Source organism: Ipomoea nil, unplaced genomic scaffold, assembly GCF_001879475.1.
Source record: "Ipomoea nil cultivar Tokyo-kokei standard unplaced genomic scaffold, Asagao_1.1 scaffold2647, whole genome shotgun sequence".
Lineage (NCBI taxonomy): Eukaryota > Viridiplantae > Streptophyta > Magnoliopsida > Solanales > Convolvulaceae > Ipomoea > Ipomoea nil.
Genome location: NW_017619075.1, coordinates 3,414,218 through 3,433,170, shown reverse-complemented (window position 1 = coordinate 3,433,170; position 18,953 = coordinate 3,414,218). Strand labels below are relative to the sequence as shown.

Genomic DNA, 18,953 nt, shown 5'->3' with positions numbered 1-18,953 from the left:
ATGGGAAAAGAGGCCATGCATCCAGACCACATGGGAAAAGAGGCCATGCAGACAAGAACAGATGATGGAGGAATTGGTATTGATAGGCCGAGAAGAATGCGTAAGTTACCGAGTCGCTATGCGGATTATAGGATGGACTAAGCATCACTAGTGATCCTAAAAATAAGCTTAGTTTGTTATTTCCTTTTTCTTATTTAAAGCTATGTAATATTCAGTACTAGGGGACAAGAATTACAGTACTCATCCTTCTTCTTAATCTTCCTGGAGCTTTGTTCTTTGCTCGAAAAAGAACTCTCGATACATTCGCAGGCGAACGTATCAATTTGGTGCTCTTGTTGAGAGACAATCAAAACAAAAACAAAAACAAAAAAAAAAAAAAAACAAAAAAAAAAAAAAAAAAAAAAAAAAAAAAAAAAAAACCACAGCATCAATCTACCATCCATGGCCGATTCTCCCGATACACCATTAACCATGCAGAACCTTAAGCAACTGCTAGACGGAGTGATGACCACCCAAGAGGCCCGGCTGCAAAGTCAGTGGAAAGATCAATTCCAAACTTTCATGGCTTCCATGGAAGCAAAATGGCAAACCAATGAGAAGGCTAAAACGGTACAACAGTCAGAGATGGCAACCACAACACCCCCCACCAATCAGCAAGCTCTATTCCGGGCTAATCCTGGCCTCACCATAGCTACGGATGAAGGTTCATATGAAGGAGCATCCATGGTGCAGAAACACAGTAGTATGAGATTAGACATTCCAAAATTTGGAGGAGCAGATCCGCAGCAATGGATTTTCAACATCCAAGAATATTTTGACTTCCAATAGACCCCTGAACCGCAACACTTGCAAATTGCTGGTTTTGCTTGGAGGGAGACGCGTCTGAATGGTTCTGTTGGATGAAACGGAACCGCCTAATTTTTGGGTGGCACGATTTCTTGGAAAAGGTTGAACAACGGTTTGGCACTACACACTTTGAGGATCCCTTGGCGGAGTTGGCTAAGCTTACGAAAGTCGGGACCGTAGTTGACTTCCAAGCAGCATTTGAGAAATTGCTTAATCGGGTGACCGGAGTAAACAAGACTCAGCTAGTTTCCTATGTCATAGGTGGGTTGAAATCCCACATACGCCGTGAATTGCTTATGGTCAGGCCCCGAACGATTTTGGCAGCCTTTGAGATGGCCAAAGCTCATGAAGCTCGTTATAATGAGCTTATGCTGGACTGTTGTACTGCATACAACGAAAAACCACGTCCTCCGGTGATACATGAAGACAATAGGTGGCAGCCTAGAGGTTCAAATTTTTCACAGGTTACGATACGGTCGAGTTCTAATTCACAGCCCAATATCTTACCTTCAGGGAAAACTAATGCCAGAGGATTATTGCCAGCACCAATGGCGCAGCCCACCCAAGCACTGCCCATACGGAGATACACCTCCGCTGAAATACGTGAAAAGCGTGACAAGGGCCTGTGTTTTCGTTGTGACGAGAAATACACCCCGGGTCACCGCTGCAAGGGGCGGTTCCTCGTGCTTATTGGCGATGAGGATGACAAGCCGTTGGAAGATGACCCTATGGTAGTCAATCAATATCATACTGACGAGGAGGTAATATCTGGTGATGTCTCTGTGCTTAATACAATGACAGGACCTGGCAGTCCCCGGTCCCTACGACTCATCGGCAACATAAAAGGATCCTCATGCATGGTGCTGATTGATAGTGGAAGCACCCACAATTTTATAACTCCGGCTATCGCAGAGAGATTACACTTGCCCACCAAAGCTATCAAGCCATTCCAGGTCTATATTGGGAACGACGATACATTGGGGTGCCGGCATGTTTGTCCGGTTGTGGAGGTTTGCATGCAGGGATTTGCTTTTGCTATGGATTTACACGTGTTAAGAATCGTTGGCCTGGACGTAGTCTTAGGCGTCCAGTGGCTCCAGAGCTTGGGCAGTGTTACACATGATTATTCTAAAATGACTATGGAGTTCCAGATGGGCTCAATAAATGTCAAACTTAAAGGTGACTCTGGCCTAAATAATCAACCTATTTCCTTCAACCAGTTACAGGCAATGGTGACCAATGGTGCCATACAGACACTTTATGAGATTCACCACATCAATACTACCGACGTTGCAGAGCCTACTCAAATGCAACCCACTCCTCCAACCTTACCAGAACCTTTTCGGGACTTACTACTCGAATTTTCACCAATTTTTGAGCCACCTAAGTCCTTACCTCCTCATAGAGTCTTTGATCACAATATTCATTTATTACCCAATTCTAAACCCGTAAATGTGCGCCCATACCGTTACCCTTATTTTCAAAAATATGAAATTGAGAAGTTAGTTCGGGAAATGTTTGAGCAGGGAATCGTACGTCCAAGCCGGAGTCCTTTTTCTTCACCTATTTTGTTAGTCCAAAAAAAAGATGGCACTTACCGGTTTTGCATGGATTACCGAGCACTGAACGCCATTACAGTCCAGGATAAATTTCCAATCCCGACTGCTGATGAGCTATTTGATGAATTGGGAGGTGCAACCATTTTTTCTAAGTTGGGTTTGCAAGCAGGATATCATCAAATCCGTGTTGCAGATGAGGATATCTTTAAAACTGTTTTCCGGACCCATGAAAGGCATTACGAATTATTGGTTATGCCATTCGGGCTAACAAATGCGCCCTCCACCTTTCAAGCTGCCATGAATACGATCTTAAGGCCATTTTTGCGAAGATATGTGATCGTTTTCTTTGACGACATATTGATCTACAGCTCCTCTATGGAGTAGCATTTAAAGCATGTGCGCGAGGTATTGTTCATCCTACAAACTAATCACTTCTATTTGAAATTCTCTAAATGTGATTTTGGACGTCTCTCCATTGAATATCTCGGGCATATCGTCCATAAGGGCAGCTTCAAATGGATCCCAAAAAAATTGATGTGGTTCTCACTTGGCCTCTACCCATGAACACTAAGCAATTATGAGGCTTCCTGGGATTGGCGGGATACTACCGTCGATTTATTAAAGGATTTCCGGAAATAGCAGCACCTCTTATTGATCTTTTAAAAAACGACGCTCCTAAATGGGGGCCCGAGACTGATCGTGCTTTACATAGGCTGAAGGAAGCATTGGCTTCAGCCCCTGTTCTTCGCTTACCCAATTTTTCGGAACCCTTTGAGGTAGAAGTTGATGCGTCAGGCACTGGGGTAGGAGCAGTTCTCATGCAACATGGCCACCCAATTTCTTATTTCAGCAAGAAAATGGAAGGCAAACGACTTCCACATATTTGAAGGAATTACAGGCGCTAACGACTTCCGTCCATAAATGGCGTCATTACTTGCTAGGGAGTTCCTTTACTATTAAAACAGATCATTTCAGCCTCAAAGAGCTTCTTTCCCAGACGATCCACACTCTAGAGCAGCAAAAATTTATTCACAAGCTAATGGGTTATGATTTTCGTATTGAATATAAGCCAGGCAAGGTGAACGTTGCAGCGGATGCGTTATCACGACGGCATGAGGTCGCATGTACTATGTTGGCGACGAGTTGGCCTGTGCCAGAGTTCTTGAATATTCTACGTCGTGAAAACTTGGAGCTGCAAGATTTACAGGTCCTTCACCAGCGCATGGAGGCAAATAAATTGCCAGTGGAATTCTCGCGGCGGAACGGTATATTACTCTACCGGCAACGCTATTATATCAGCACATCCTCCTCTTTAAAAACAATGTTGTTAGAGAGTTCCATGAGACTAAGATGGCGGGGCATTTTGGTGTGAAACGGACGTTAGTGCGGTTGTCCGCGTTATTCTTTTGGCAAAACATGTGACGCGACGTTGAAAATTTTGTTGCCTCTTGTTCCACGTGTCAACAAACCAAATTTTTGACTAGCGCTCCCGCAGGGTTACTACAGCCGCTTCCTATTCCTGATGCTGTCTGGGATAAGATCACCAGGGATTTTATTGTTGGACTACCACCCTCGCAAGGTTATACTGTTATTATGGTGGTGGTTGACCGGCTAACGAAGTATGCCCACTTTGGGGTTTTACCTTCCCATTTTACAGCCAGGAAAGCTGCACAATTGTTTGTTGATATCGTTGTCAAACACCATGGCTTTCCGACCTCAATTATTTCAGATCGTGATCCAGTTTTCACTAGTGCATTTTGGAAGTCTCTATTTGAATTTAGTGGCACGGGTCTCCGGCATAGTACTGCGTATCATCCTCAAACAGATGGCCAAACAGAGGTAGTGAATCGGGGCATCGAACAGTATCTCCGTGCGTTTGTGAGTGATAGGCCGACAAAATGGGTTTCGTTGATGAGTTGGACTGAATTCTGTTACAACACCAGCTACAACCCAAGCATTAAAATTTATCCATTTCAGGCCCTATATGGTCGACTGCCACCAGTTATTCCACATTATGTTCCAAATGCTACTAATACATGTGCTTTGGATGACCTTTTGAAGGATCGTAATGTGCTCTTATCACAGTTCAAAGAAAATTTATTTGCCGCTCAACATCGAATGGTGCAAATGGCTAATCGTAAATGACGTGATGTCGAATACGACGTTGGAGCTAAGGTTTGGGTGAAACTCCAACCTTTTCTTCAGGTCTCGGTGGTGCGCCGTCCGTTTCGCAAACTAAGCGCACGATACTTTAGGCCCTTTGAAATTGTGGAACGTGTTGGCCCTGTCGCATATCGTCTGCAACTTCCGGCCACGTCCAAAATTCACCCCCGTCTTTCATGTTTCCTTGCTCAAACCGTACCGGGGCGATGCGAGTGAATCACCACAACCTACTTTTCCACTGGATTTCATGGGGGATTTGTCGTCGGCTCCAATGACCGTTATGGCCACTCGTTCTATTTTGCATGAAGGGTTGTTAGAGCATCAGACTCTTGTTCATTGGGTTGATTTACCACCAGAGGATGCTATTTGGTTTCCTGTGGATACACTTGCTGAATTTTTTCCGAGCCTTCACCTTGAGGACAAGGACTTTTCTGAAACGGGGGGTATTGATACGACACTACCACACCCAAAGGACATGGGAAAACAGGTCATGCATCCAGACCACATGGGAAAAGAGGCCATGCAGACAAGAACATATGATAGAGGAATTGGTACTGATAGGCCGAGAAGAATGCGCAAGTTACCGAGTCGCTATGCGGATTATAGGATGGACTAAGCATCACTAGTGATCTTAAAAATAAGCTTAGTTTGTTATTTCCTTTTTCTTATTTAAAGCTGTGTAATATTCAGTACTAGGGGACAAGAATTACAGTACTCATCCTTCTTCTTAATCTTCCTGGAGCTTTGTTCTTTGCTCGAAAAAGAACTCTCGATACATTCGCAGGCGAACGTATCAGTATTTGTATAATAATAATAATAATAATAATAATAATAATAATAATAATAATAATAATAATAATAATAATAATAATAATAATAATAATAATAATAATAATAATAATAATAATAATAATAATAAAATAATAATAATAATAATAATAATAATAATAATAATAATAATAATATAATAATAATAATAATAATAATAATAATAATAATAATAATAATAATAATAATAATAATAATAATAATAATAATAATAATAATAATAATAATAATAATAATAATAATAATAATAATTAATAATAATAATAATAATAATAATAATAATAATAATTAATAATAATAATAATAATAATAATAATAATAATAATAATAATAATAATAATAATAATAATTATTATTATTATTATTATTATTATTATTATTATTATTATTATTATTATTATTATTATTATTATTATTATTGTTGTTGTTGTTGTTGTTGTTGTGTTATTGTTATTCTCTCTCTCTCCTAGACACATGCATATACATGTATATATATATATATATATATATATATATATATATATATATATATATATATAACATTCAGTATATCATAATCATAATGATTATTATTATTATTATTATTATTATTATTATTATTATTATTATTATTATTATTATTATTATTATTATTATTATTATTATTATTATTATTATTATTATTATTATTATTATTATTATTATTATTATTATTATTATTGTTGTTGTTGTTGTTGTTTTGTATAAGCGTATTTATGTCTTTAAAACCTATTCAATTTTTATTCTTTTAACCAACCAAACACTGGAATACAATTACTAAAGTCTATTCCTTCAGCCAACCAAACAACATAATACAATTCCTATTCTATTCCTTACCTATTCTATTCCAGTGGAATAACATTCCTATTCCCTCCAAATTCATTCCGTGAACCAAACGTGCTGTAAGGATTTTACATGATTCAAACCAAGAAATTGAGTGGATCAACAATGGCCACACAATATGTTTTGTATTATAAAACTACTAATCAATTTCGTGTACAGAATTGCATAACATGATGTACAAAAATGCATAACACGAGATGAGATACATGCACATGTTTTCTATTTTACTTATTTTCATATCTGATTTGTGTAAATAATTTATATCATTTAGGCACATAATTTCATAATACAAGACATAAATTCGTAAAATAAGACACACAATATATTCTGTGTTATACAACTACTAATCAATTTCAGGTACAGAATCCTTACGCTTAATGTACAGAATTGCATAACATACATGATGCACAGAAATGCATAACACGAGATACATACACATGTTTTCTATTTTACTACGAGATACATACACATGTTTTCTAATTTACTTATTCTCAGATCTGATTTGTGTAAATAATTTATGTCTTATAGGCACATAATTTCATAATACAAGACATAAATTCGTAAAATAAGACACACAATATGTTTTTACAGACGATCTGGTTGCGACTGGTTTTTACAGACGATCGCAGTCCGGCGGCGATGTGTCCATCGCTAAAGCAAACGAGCTTCTTCCGTCCAAAACTAGTTGGACGATGGCAACGGCAACTCGGTTCCCTTTGGCGAATCGGTGACACCGCGACGTCGGTGGAATTTCTTCTGGGCAGCAGTTCCTTGGGCGCATGGAAGTTGATTAATTCCAGGCCACAAGCCGCACATCATTTTCGTTGGGCAATCTTAAATTTGTCACAACTTCTTCCGTCGATGACTGCAATTCTTGGTTTTGCAATTTCTCCCTGGGCAGTGTTTTAATTCTCTAAAAGCTAAGTATCTTTTGTTTAATTCTTCGAATCTTTCATGATATTCGCATGGTTTGACTTTGGTACAACCCCTGGAATATAGCGTATGCATATTATAAACCCATTATCAAAGTAAAATTAACTTACCACATATAAGTATATATATCTACATACATATATATATCTGTTATTGCAAATTTCGGTAGTTCAAAGCATCGATAACAGGGGTTATGAGTTAGTGGTGGTTGGTCTAGTGTACTTGTAGCTAAAGTCTTTTGGAGCATTCATTATTTTAATATATATATATATATATATATATATATATATATATATATATATATATATATATATATATATATATATATATATATATATATATATATATATATATATGTATATGTATATATATATATATATATATATATATATATATATATATATATATATATATATATATATATATATGTGTGTGTGTGTGTGTGTGTGTGTGTGTGTGTGTGTGTGTGTGTATGTTTGGATCATTAGAAATTTAGAATACAAGTACGACTTTTATCAAGAGATAGACCATCCTCAAACAAATATCCAAAGTGTTCTGAACCTACAATTGTTTTGTTGAGTAATTTGTGCAATGTATTTTGTGTATGTGTACGTGTAGTGTGTTTGGAGCCTTAGTGGTGATGGCAGGTTCTTCACTCTATCGTAGACCACTAGTTATTGTGATGGTGGTTCTAATCTTGTCATTTTTGGCGTCTTTCCGTCTCGGCTCCATAACGACGAGCTCTAATCCGTCTTCATTCATGTCCGGCTTTCCCTGGCATTGCTTCATCAAACCTGGTTCTTTTACTAGTGAGAGCATTAATTAATAAAATAGTAGATCTTGGCCCTTAGATCGAAGAACACTGAACGAGTGCTTCGCTAGGCACAACAACCATTTGTCCATTATCTTCGGTGAACGGTATTTTCCTCATATTCTTTTCTTATCTATGGATATATTAATGAGAAATACTGTGTCATGCCATGTTCTGTACACATCGTACATGCCGCTACGTATACATTTATTGAAAATGTATGTGCATGACTCAAAATACAATTACTTGCTATCGATCATGTTTATTAGAATATGATACAATTATTTACTATAAGCTATATTTGTTGAATTTTATCACACAACTTATAAGTGGGACAATAGCATGAATTCTCAATATGGTTTTCATTATTAGGTTGCACCTGTCGCTGCTAAACCTTAGTTTAATCTTGTGATATCAATTAAATTATATGAGTCTGAATATTGTGATATCTAGTGTGAATATTAACTATAGTTTTGCTCGGAAGGTGAATTCATAGCATTAGTGTAAGTCTCATTGTCTTCAAGGTTAGGGTCAACTTGTACTCCAGTAGTAGTACATAACAAAACTATACTAAGTTTTGAGTGTAATTGCATTTTGAAAGATACATCTAAAACTTAGTTTATGTGGGAATATACTATAAGTTCTTAGCCTTCTCTATTTGACAATGTGAGTAATTGGACTGTTCTGATCTCCTAATAAAGGTCTAGAAGACCTCATAAGAAGATTATATAATCTTTGGATAACTAACGGTTCATGGTCTTAACTTCCTATCTTTAGTGCTATGCTATTCTACCAAAAATAGTTTATAATATTGTCGCGATGTGATTACATGATATAATTATTATTTTACACGAAATTTGCTTGAAAGTTTAGAAATGAATCACATCATGTTAGTTAGCCTGAAGCAAATTTTTAAATGATCTATTTTTTTTTTTTGGGACATTCAATTTCATATACTATATTTTTGAGTCCAAATCTGACTCACTGCATATCATATTTTTTCTCCCCATACACCTAGTACGTGGTCTAAAATCTACCATTCCACTATCTGCGTTTTATTATTAGTATGCAGTTTGATTTCTTGTATCACCAACTCACCACCATAGCGTACCTCTAAGGCTATGTTGATTATATCAATCTCCGCATGTTACCTATATACTCAGAGCCCATGATAGGGGATCAATAAGTAATAAGCTAAGGTACGCTGACTGTATACTTTATGAAGATCGGTTCACGGCATTAGGGGGAGATATGAACCCAATTTAATAGAATGCCGAGAAACTTCATAAAATGAAATGATCTTCACTATTTAAATCCGCGTATTAGTTAAACTGAACTGGAAGTTCAGAAGATAATCTATTTGCGAAAATTAGCAAATAATATGCCAAATATATCTATTGATCATACTGATCATAAAAATAGTGACTAGGTCCCATATACCTTCCCCAAACTTGGACCAAATATATCTACCGGTACTCCTTGACACTAGAAGTGTAGGAGATCTATCAGTGAAAGAGATATGAATCATAATACTAGATCTAGTAAAGAAACATTGTCACTATGAAATAGCATTGAACAATTATGTCTTACAGACGTTCGTCCAGATGACGAAAAACCCTAGTAAAATTTATAGGTGCATCAAACAAACGTAATACTAGGGATGTGGAACGACCATATCAAAATATCTTTGAGAAATATCTAGAATCTGGTTGTTTTAGAAATTGCCATTAACTTTTACAAATATGGGAGACATTTGTAAAAGGTTATAGTTGTCGACAACACAATTGTCATTACATATTGCTCGTTATATGATAATATGGATCCAGAGTTAGGCATCGGAAGTGTCATGACTATTTAACATATAAAGGAGCAATTAAGGCATAGCTTGACTCGCTAAAATGGATATATTATGAAGCGAGTTTGTAGCTTATGGGTTCACGCAGAGACCCTTTTCAAATATACTCTCCCACGGTAAATGGCATTAAGTTCCGCTACATAATACAATTGGCAGAATAATAAATTTAAACATGCAGTTAAATTTATCTTGAAAAATCCCTAATGGATTTATAATTCTCGAAATGAGAATTTATTTAAGTATTATTATGTGCCATTATTTACTCTTTAAAGAGTTGTGAATGAGGTTATTATCCTCATATAGAAGGAATAATATGTACCATTATGTGCTCAATAAAGAGTTGACAATAGACTTATTTATTATCTCAGTCAATATTGATGGTGTAAACAGCTTGATGATGTCAGTTCATGTTTAAAGACTAAGATTTTTGAAATAAAAGCTTGTGAAAGATATAAGTATTATCTCGACTTGAAGATTGAGTTTTTCCTTGAAGATTTATTTTTATATACACTAGTTAGCCAATACTTGATTTTGATTAGATACTTATACAAATCAATATATAATGGGCTACTTGGGTACTGGTTATTATTTTAATTTTGTATCTCCATAATGCCAAAGTCCCAAAACTGGTTGTACTATATTTACCACATTGTCCTATAAAGGGACAATAAAGATTCTGTTGCATAAATGCTAAAAGGATATATAATGAAATCCTTTTGACTAGACATTATAATGTCAATATCATACTCATGTGAGCTCCAGAAGAGTCACGGGATTATTATAGAGTATATTCATTCCATTGACAATTGTACATAATGTATGGACTTAAAGATTGTTATTTTGAGGGGGAGTATAATTTTACATGAATCAATCACGAATATTAAGTCTTGACGACTAGTGATTGTACTCTTTTCCTTAGCTAAGTTTTTTCCCACTAGATTTTCTTAGCTTAAGGTTTTTAATGAGGCAGCTAATCTAAAACAAGAATATACATACATCATGCACTCTTTACCTCAACTAATTTTTTCTACTGGGTTTTTCTAATGAAGGTTTTTAACGAGGCATGCGTATTTGATATAGTAATGACAATGGGGAAAAGTTACAAAATAATTGCTTAAATGGACAAACCCCAAAATTCTGAAGATTATGCCCTGAAGGCTTATGGTTGTACTCTTTTTCCCTTAACTAAGTTTTTCCCACATGATTTTCTTAAGTTAAGGTTTTTAATGAGGCGACCAATACAATATATGTTTTTACATACATCATGTACTCTTTTGTTCAACTAGGTTTTTCCCACGTAGTTTTCCTAGTGAAGTTTTTAATGAGGCATGAATATATATATATATATATATATATATATATATATATATATATATATATATATATATATATATATATATATATATATATATATATATATATATATACTCTTTTTGTCTAGGTTTTTTCCCACAGGATTTTCCTAGCAAGCTCTTATCGATGCAAGATTGTGGACAAATAATGTCCAAGGGGGAGTGTTATAAAATGCATTTAGTGGACAATATTTGTAACGTCTGTAACGGACGCATTTATAGCTCATTATGTAGATTTGTAACCTTTCACTATATATATGGAGATGTACCCCTTGTATTGGATGGAGAAGTTGGATAAAGAATTATACTCTTGCTTTGTCTTTTATTTTTTCTCTCTTTCCAATTCCTTTGATCAATTATGCATGAACTAATAGGTTATAACAAATTACACTTTGATATCTCATTGAGTTCATACCTTAATAGGTAATATATGCAATTTAGTGATTTTAATATGCTATGTAATTATATTTAGATGTTTATACAAAATGTGAATACATTGGATTACTATTTTAGTATAAATAGTATTTAGGGAAAATTGTAATATATGCCCCTCCTAAATATGCAATTATCAATGTCACTCCTAATAAATTATTAGTGGCGTAAATATTGCCCATCAATTTTCAAAAACGGTACATATATTGTCCATCCGTAATGTAAATGTTGCCCCTCAATTTTTCTCTCGTACGGTACTGGAGGAGCAATATATGTACCGCTTTGAAAATTGATGGGCAACATTTATACTACTAATAATTCAGGAGCAACATTGATAATTGGCATATTATGAAGGGGTATAAATTACAATTTTCCTTAACATTTAATTTGTATGTATTATTGTATTTAATTTCTTTGGAGGATGCAATCATTTTTTTTTTACCATATCATAATGTAGGTTTTAGATTTAGTGAAAATTGGGTGGATGGGATAATTATATTTATTGGTCTTTAGATGATCAAATAATGAAAATATATATATATATATATATATATATATATATATATATATATATATATATACACACACATTATACAAGGTATAATGACATAACCTGAAACATTGCAAATAGCATACACAAAGAAATGATCAAGCATGAATTTGAAAATAGTTGGTATTCTTAATATGCTAAGATATTGAGAGTAAATGGTGCAAAATAAAAAATAAATTTATAGTGATTTAGCTTTATTTATTTATTTATTTATTTATTATTTATTTTTTTATGAAAATGATATGGTGGTTTATATGTAAAGGTGGTTTATATGTAAAAATTCATAGAGAGAATTTGAGAAAATTATATGAAATGATCAATATGTCTTTTTTCAAAAAAAAAATATGTGTCTACAATGTCTTTATTCAAAAAAAAAAAAAAAATATTCATTATCAATAAATTAAATAAGAGAAATAATTTCATTAGTTATATTGTATCTATTTTTCTCCAATATAAAAGTTCTTTACATTCAAATTCATCAATTGATTATATTCGCTACATTGTCCCTACAATATTTTTATTAAAAAAACTATTCATTATCAATAAATTAATTAAGAGAAATAATTTTATTACTTATATTGTCTTTATATTTTTCCAATGTAAAAATTCTTTACATTTAATTCATCAATTGATTATATTCACAACATTTCCTATTATCTTTTTGTGCACTATTTTTAAATTAAATATCAAAGTTATAATACAAAATAATGTTATATATTTATTTACCAAGTATTTTATTAATACCATGAAAAATTTTAAAAAATATAATTAATAAAGCCAATCATATTAACTACTTGAGGGATTTGTTGACAAAGAGAGTATTCAAATCACACAACAAATTGAAGTGAGAACTACCTCATAATATCCTTGTCTGACAATCAGCATTTAGCAGTTAGCGTTAGCGGATTATATTAGCGAATTTGACCATCAACGATTGGTAAAAAGATATTTGAAAAAATTAGCTGTTTAGATTAACATGTAAAATGACCTAAGGGTATAATAATAATAATAATAATAATAATAATAATAATAATAATAATAATAATAATAATAATAATAATAATAATAATAACAATAATAATAATAATAAGAATAATAATAATAATAATAATAATAATAATAAGTATAATAATAATAATAATAATAATAATAATAATAATAATAATAATAATAACAATAATAATAACAATAATAATAATAACAACAATAATAACAATAATAATAATAATAATAATAATAATAATAATAATAATAATAATAATAATAACAATAATAATAATAATAATAATAATAATAATAATAATTGTTTAAAAAAATAAAAAAAATATAATTAAGCCAATCATATTAACTACTTGAGGATTTATTGACAAAAAGAGTATTCAAATCACATAACAAATTGAAGTGGGAAACTATCTCGCAATGTCCTTGTTTGGCAATCAGCAGTTAGCTCTTCAATATTAGTATATATTTAGCATTTTATGCCCCAATTTTTATTTGCTCTCCCTTATGTCCCGTATTTAGTTTCAACCATACCTATACAATTATTTTATTGACAATTATAATCAATCTTGACTATATTATATTACATTTGTAAACTTAGAATTGCCTATTTAAATACGCAAATTTAACATTCAATTATCCATGCATGAACAATTCTAATATAATCTTGTCTTGACATATTTTAAAGTACTTATTAAAAAAAACATTGGACATTATCTCAATCGCGCAATGCGCGTAAAAAACTAGCATATATATATGAGCTATAATGATATAACCTGAAACATTGCAAATAGCATACACAAAGTCTTTGACAAAGAAATGATCAAGCATGAATTTGAAATTAGTTGGTATTCGTAATATGCTAAAATATTGAGAGTAAATGGGGCAAATAAAAAATAAATTTATAGTGGTTTAGTTTTGTTTTTTTTTTTTTTTTAAATTATGAAAAAGATATGGTGGTTTATATGTAAAAATTTCTAGAAAGAATTTGAGAAAATTATATGAAATGATTAATATTTTTTTAATAATTTAAAAATTCAAAATAAATTGTTATTGTTAATAATAATAAAATCAAGTAATGGTTTGAAACTGTCATTTTCAACTAACTAGTATTTTCACTCGTGCGATGCACGAAATTGAATTGTTATAATGTATTAAGAATATTTAAATCGATATATAATTATTTAAAAGTTAATTTCACCAGAGGTCGTTTATCTTTCCTGACAATTCCAAATTTAATCCTAGACTATAGTTATTAATTATTACAATTTTCTATGTTACAACTCTTACGTTAATATTCTTACTATTATTATTAACACTTAATTACTTTTAGATATTATTATTACCACTTATATTATTATTATTATTATTATTATTATTATTATTATTATTATTATTATTATAATACTATTATTATTATTATTATTATTATTATTATTATTATTATTATTATTATTATTATTATTATTATTATTATTATTATTATTATTATTAGTTTCTTTTCAAGTACTATTAGTATATAATGGTCGTGAGGCACAATAATAATATAACCATAATTAAATATTCATGTATTGTATTCCAGAGTTATGTCATTTTTGGTCCTAGACTTATTGAGGCATTGACACTTTTCATCCTCCATAATAAAAATTGCCACTTAGTAGACACTGTTATTGGTCGTTGGACAGTTTTGATCCTCCGTCAATGAAGCCGTTTGTTGACCGTGAATTAGAAGGGCTTTTCTGTCTTTTTATGTCTTATTCTTCTAATCTTGTTTAAACCAGCGCTGCTGTGACTCCTGTGAGGCGAGATGGCGAGACTTGGCGGCTAAGTAGTAACCGTCGGTAGTGAGTAGCAGCGAGGTTCTTCTCCGGCGAGTTGTGGGTACGGCGGCGAGCATACGAGGCAGTAACTCCTTCCGGCGACGGACCAGTAAGGCAGATCTGGCGGTGCAGCAACAGATCAGGCGAGGTTGGGGCCTTCACCAGTGGTTTTTGGTTCCGGCGAAGCAGAGAGGGCAGCAGGTCGGCGAACCCTCCTATGGTAAATAGCAGTTGTAGTTGTAGATGGCGTGATGTAGAATTTGCACTTGTAAGTCCTCCCTTCCATATTGACCACAAATATCCTTCTCATCTCTCTCTCTCTCTCTCTCTGACCACAACTACTTGGTGCACAACCTCAAAAACTCTACTCTGTTATTCTACCTGAAATTCATTGAAGTTTCAAGCTGAAAATGTGGAATCCGCCGCTCCCCAAAAATCGCATTGTCTGAGGTGTTGGAATGGCCGGTGTTGACTTCATGGCTGCTGTAGCTTCATTCCCCAACCCTTGGAGCACCAGCTTTGAGATTCAAGGAGGTGGTAACACTGGCAATGCTTTGATAAAACCTGGATGATAAAATTCGTCTTGGTCTTAATCCAAGGATCATATCTAAGGTTGCTGATGACTCGCATGGCGAAAGAATACTTGATGAGCTTGAAAGGGATGATGTTGATACATCTTTTATGGTGGTGTCCAAATGAAGAAACTCACCATTCACATATGTCATTGTTGACTCCAGGATATCCACCAAAAAAAAAAAAAAACTCGCACGTGCATTTTCACATTGTTATTGTTAATAATAATAAAATCAAGTAATGGTTTGTAACTGTCATTTTCAACTAATTAAGGAGAAATATTTATATAGAATAATAATTTATCAATGAGTCTATAATTTAAATATAATATTGCCATTTTTCCTATTATAATATTATATTATTATATTATTATATTATATATTAAGGACGACGATAAAAATAGAATTAGTTTTTTCTTTTCCCAATAGAATTAGTCTTTTGTTGACCACATAACCGACATGTCAGTACCGCGTGATTGTCACGTTTGCTTCATCTGAAAGGCCTCTCAGACCTATAAATACCCCTGTCCTTAACTGTCTTCTTCGATCGCGTTCTAATCTGAATATCTGATTCGCAATGTCTCAAGCCTCGTTCTTATTCTAGAAGGTTTAGGATAGCTATTTCAGATTCAGAGTCATGGATTGGTTTGATTAATTAGTGTTTAGTTATCCTATGCTTGATTTGCTGGAAATGGGGTTTCTGTGTTTATCGGATGCCAAACATGTCTATTTCCAATTACTCATGTTCGTCTGTATGCCTTTCATGTTGATGTAGCTCAGATCGTGGATTTGATGTCAAGTAACAGGGATTCGGATTTGTTCTAGTTGAACGAAATAGATCGGTTTGCTCAATACGCGTTCAGTTATCCTATGCTTGATTTTCTGGAAATTTAGCGTTTATATTGATTGGTTCCTTAAGATGTCTGTTTTTGACTAGTTTTTGTTGGTATGTCTGTCATGACTTGATGTGATTCGGATTGTGCATTCGATTTCAGCGGTGAGCTTTCGGATTTCTTTTGGTTGAGAGGCATGGATCCGTTTGACAATACGTGTTTGGTTAACCTATGCTTGATTTTCTGTAAATTTTGGTTTCTGTCTTGATCGGTTGCCAAAGATGTCTATTTCCAGTTACTCATGTTCGTCTGTATGTCTTGTTATGTTGATGTAGCTCAGATCGTGGATTTGATCTCAAGTGGAAGATTTTGGACTTGTTCAAGCTTAACAAATATATTGGTTTGATTTGTACGCCTTCAGTTATCCTATGCTTGGTTTTCTGGAACTTCTCATATATATATTGATCAGTTGCTAAACATCTGATTTGGATTATTTATTGTTCGTATGTCTTTCATGACTTGGTTTAGTTTGGATTGTGGATTTGATCTCAGCACCAAGCTTTTGGATTTCTTTGGGTTGAACATGGAGTTGGTTTGATTAATTCGTATTTGGTTACCCTGTGCTTGATTTTCTAGATATTTTGGTTCGTCTTGATGAGATGCAAAGATTTCTCCTATCATCTATGTTCGTCTATATGTCTTGTCTAGTTGATGTAGCTCAGATTGTGGATTGGATGCGAACTGCAAGGTTTTGGATTCATTCGGGCTGAAATTGGTTTGATCAATGCTCTTTTCAGCTATCCTATGCTTGATTTTCTTGAAAATTTCTGTTTAATTTTACTCCGTATGCACATTATTATTCTCTATAGGTCTCTCATCAATTGAAGTTATTGTTCGTTAATCATGGATTATGTTTGTAAATCTTTTCTTGTTGATGTAGATTAGATTGTGAATTTGATTCCATCTGCAATGAAACAGAATGGTTTGATCAATACACTCAGTTATCCTAGGCTTGGTTTTCTTGAGATTTCATATCCTTGTCAATTGTCACTTGGGTTTCTGTGTATTTATTGTTGGTATGCCTGTCTTGGCTTTGATGGTGTAGTTCAGGTCTTGGATTCAATTTCATCTACAAGGGTTTGGGTTACTTGTTGAACGGCATGGATGGGTTTGATTAAGTAGTTTGGTTTTCTAATTGATCTGTTCCTAAAGATTTCCCCATCCAGTTACTTATTGTTTTGTCTTGGCTTGATGTAATTTAGATCATGGCTTTGATGTCACCTGCAAGGTCTTGGATTCTTGTCCTGGTTGAACAACGTAGATCGGTTTGATTAGTTTATTTTGTCTATTTTAAGCTTGATCTTCTGGAAATTTTGGTTTGTATATGAATTGTTGAGATATCCGTTTTCCACTATATATTGTTGTCTTTTGGTCTTGACTTGATGATGCAGCTCAGGTTATGGATTCGACATCAGCTGCAATGTTTTGGATTCTTGTTCTTATTAAACAACTGAGATGGGTTTGGTTAATTTGTGTTTGGCTCTCCTATGATTGCATCTTTGGATACTATTTGTTGTATTGATGTTCCCACTATAAGTATTCTATCTCTTATGTACTTCAGATCATGGATCCTTTTATGTCAGCTGCGCAAGGTTTCAGATGCCTTTTCTGGTTAGATGACATAGATCATTAGATTGATTTAATTTATTCATATCTTACTCTGTTTTTCTTCTTTTTTTTTTTTTTTTTGGAAATTTTGCTGTCTTTATTTATGAGATTGCTAAGAAATTTGATACCCAATTATTCATCTATCTTTCCATCTTACTTGATGATCAGATTGTGCAATCTATGCCAGCTGCAAGGTTTTAGATTCATATTCATGTTCAGTGATCGGGTTGGTTCATGTTTGGTTTGGTAATCTTTTGTTTTCTTACTGTTCCCCTTATTTATTGCTCTGTCCAATTGTCTTGACTCAACAATATGGTTTAGATCTCAGAATCAATTTCAGCTGCAAGGTTTCACATGCTTATTTGGTTAGCGAGGTCAATTGGTTTCATTAGTTCATATTTGTTTATCCTAATGCTTGATTATATTTTGTTGATGAGTTTTTAAAATTTCAGTTTCCAATTATTTACAGTTTATGTTGACAATTCTTGTGGAGTTCTTTGGTATTCAGTTGTGTATGGTTTTCAACCTTGGCCTATTCTCTTCTATTTTTAATTGGTTATTTCATTTTTGTAATCAAATGTTACTTAGTCCTTTGAACCTTCTGACTTTTTATAATGTGGTAGGCAAAAAAAAATAGTTTCAATTCCCATTATCAACACTTTTCTTTATTTTTTTCTCCATGGCCCGCTGGAGACGAAGGGGTCCCCTTTTGTCTCCATGGCCCGCTGGAGAAGAAGCGGTGGGGACCGCCTCGTCTCCGGCCAACCTGGTCAAGATGTGTTGTGTTAGAAGGGTCAGTTCAGGACATCTTCCAATTGTGAAAATTTTGGTTTGGTTGTGTTTTTTTTTTTTTTTTTTTTTTTTTTTTTTG

The 18,953-nt window shown here is 33.5% G+C and overlaps 1 protein-coding gene across 1 annotated transcript; it reads left to right on the top strand.

Moving 5' to 3' along the window:
* Positions 1-899: 899 nt before the first annotated feature.
* On the top strand, positions 900-2,789 carry LOC109154433. Its single transcript, XM_019302226.1, has one exon. The coding sequence runs from the start codon at positions 900-902 to the stop codon at positions 2,787-2,789; it is 1,890 nt and encodes a 629-aa protein (XP_019157771.1).
* The last annotated feature ends 16,164 nt before the right edge of the window (positions 2,790-18,953 follow it).

Coding starts and splice junctions, on each gene's coding strand:
- LOC109154433 (XM_019302226.1), top strand. CDS start 900: ATGAAACGGAACCGCCTAATTTTTGGGTGGCACGATTTCTTGGAAAAG.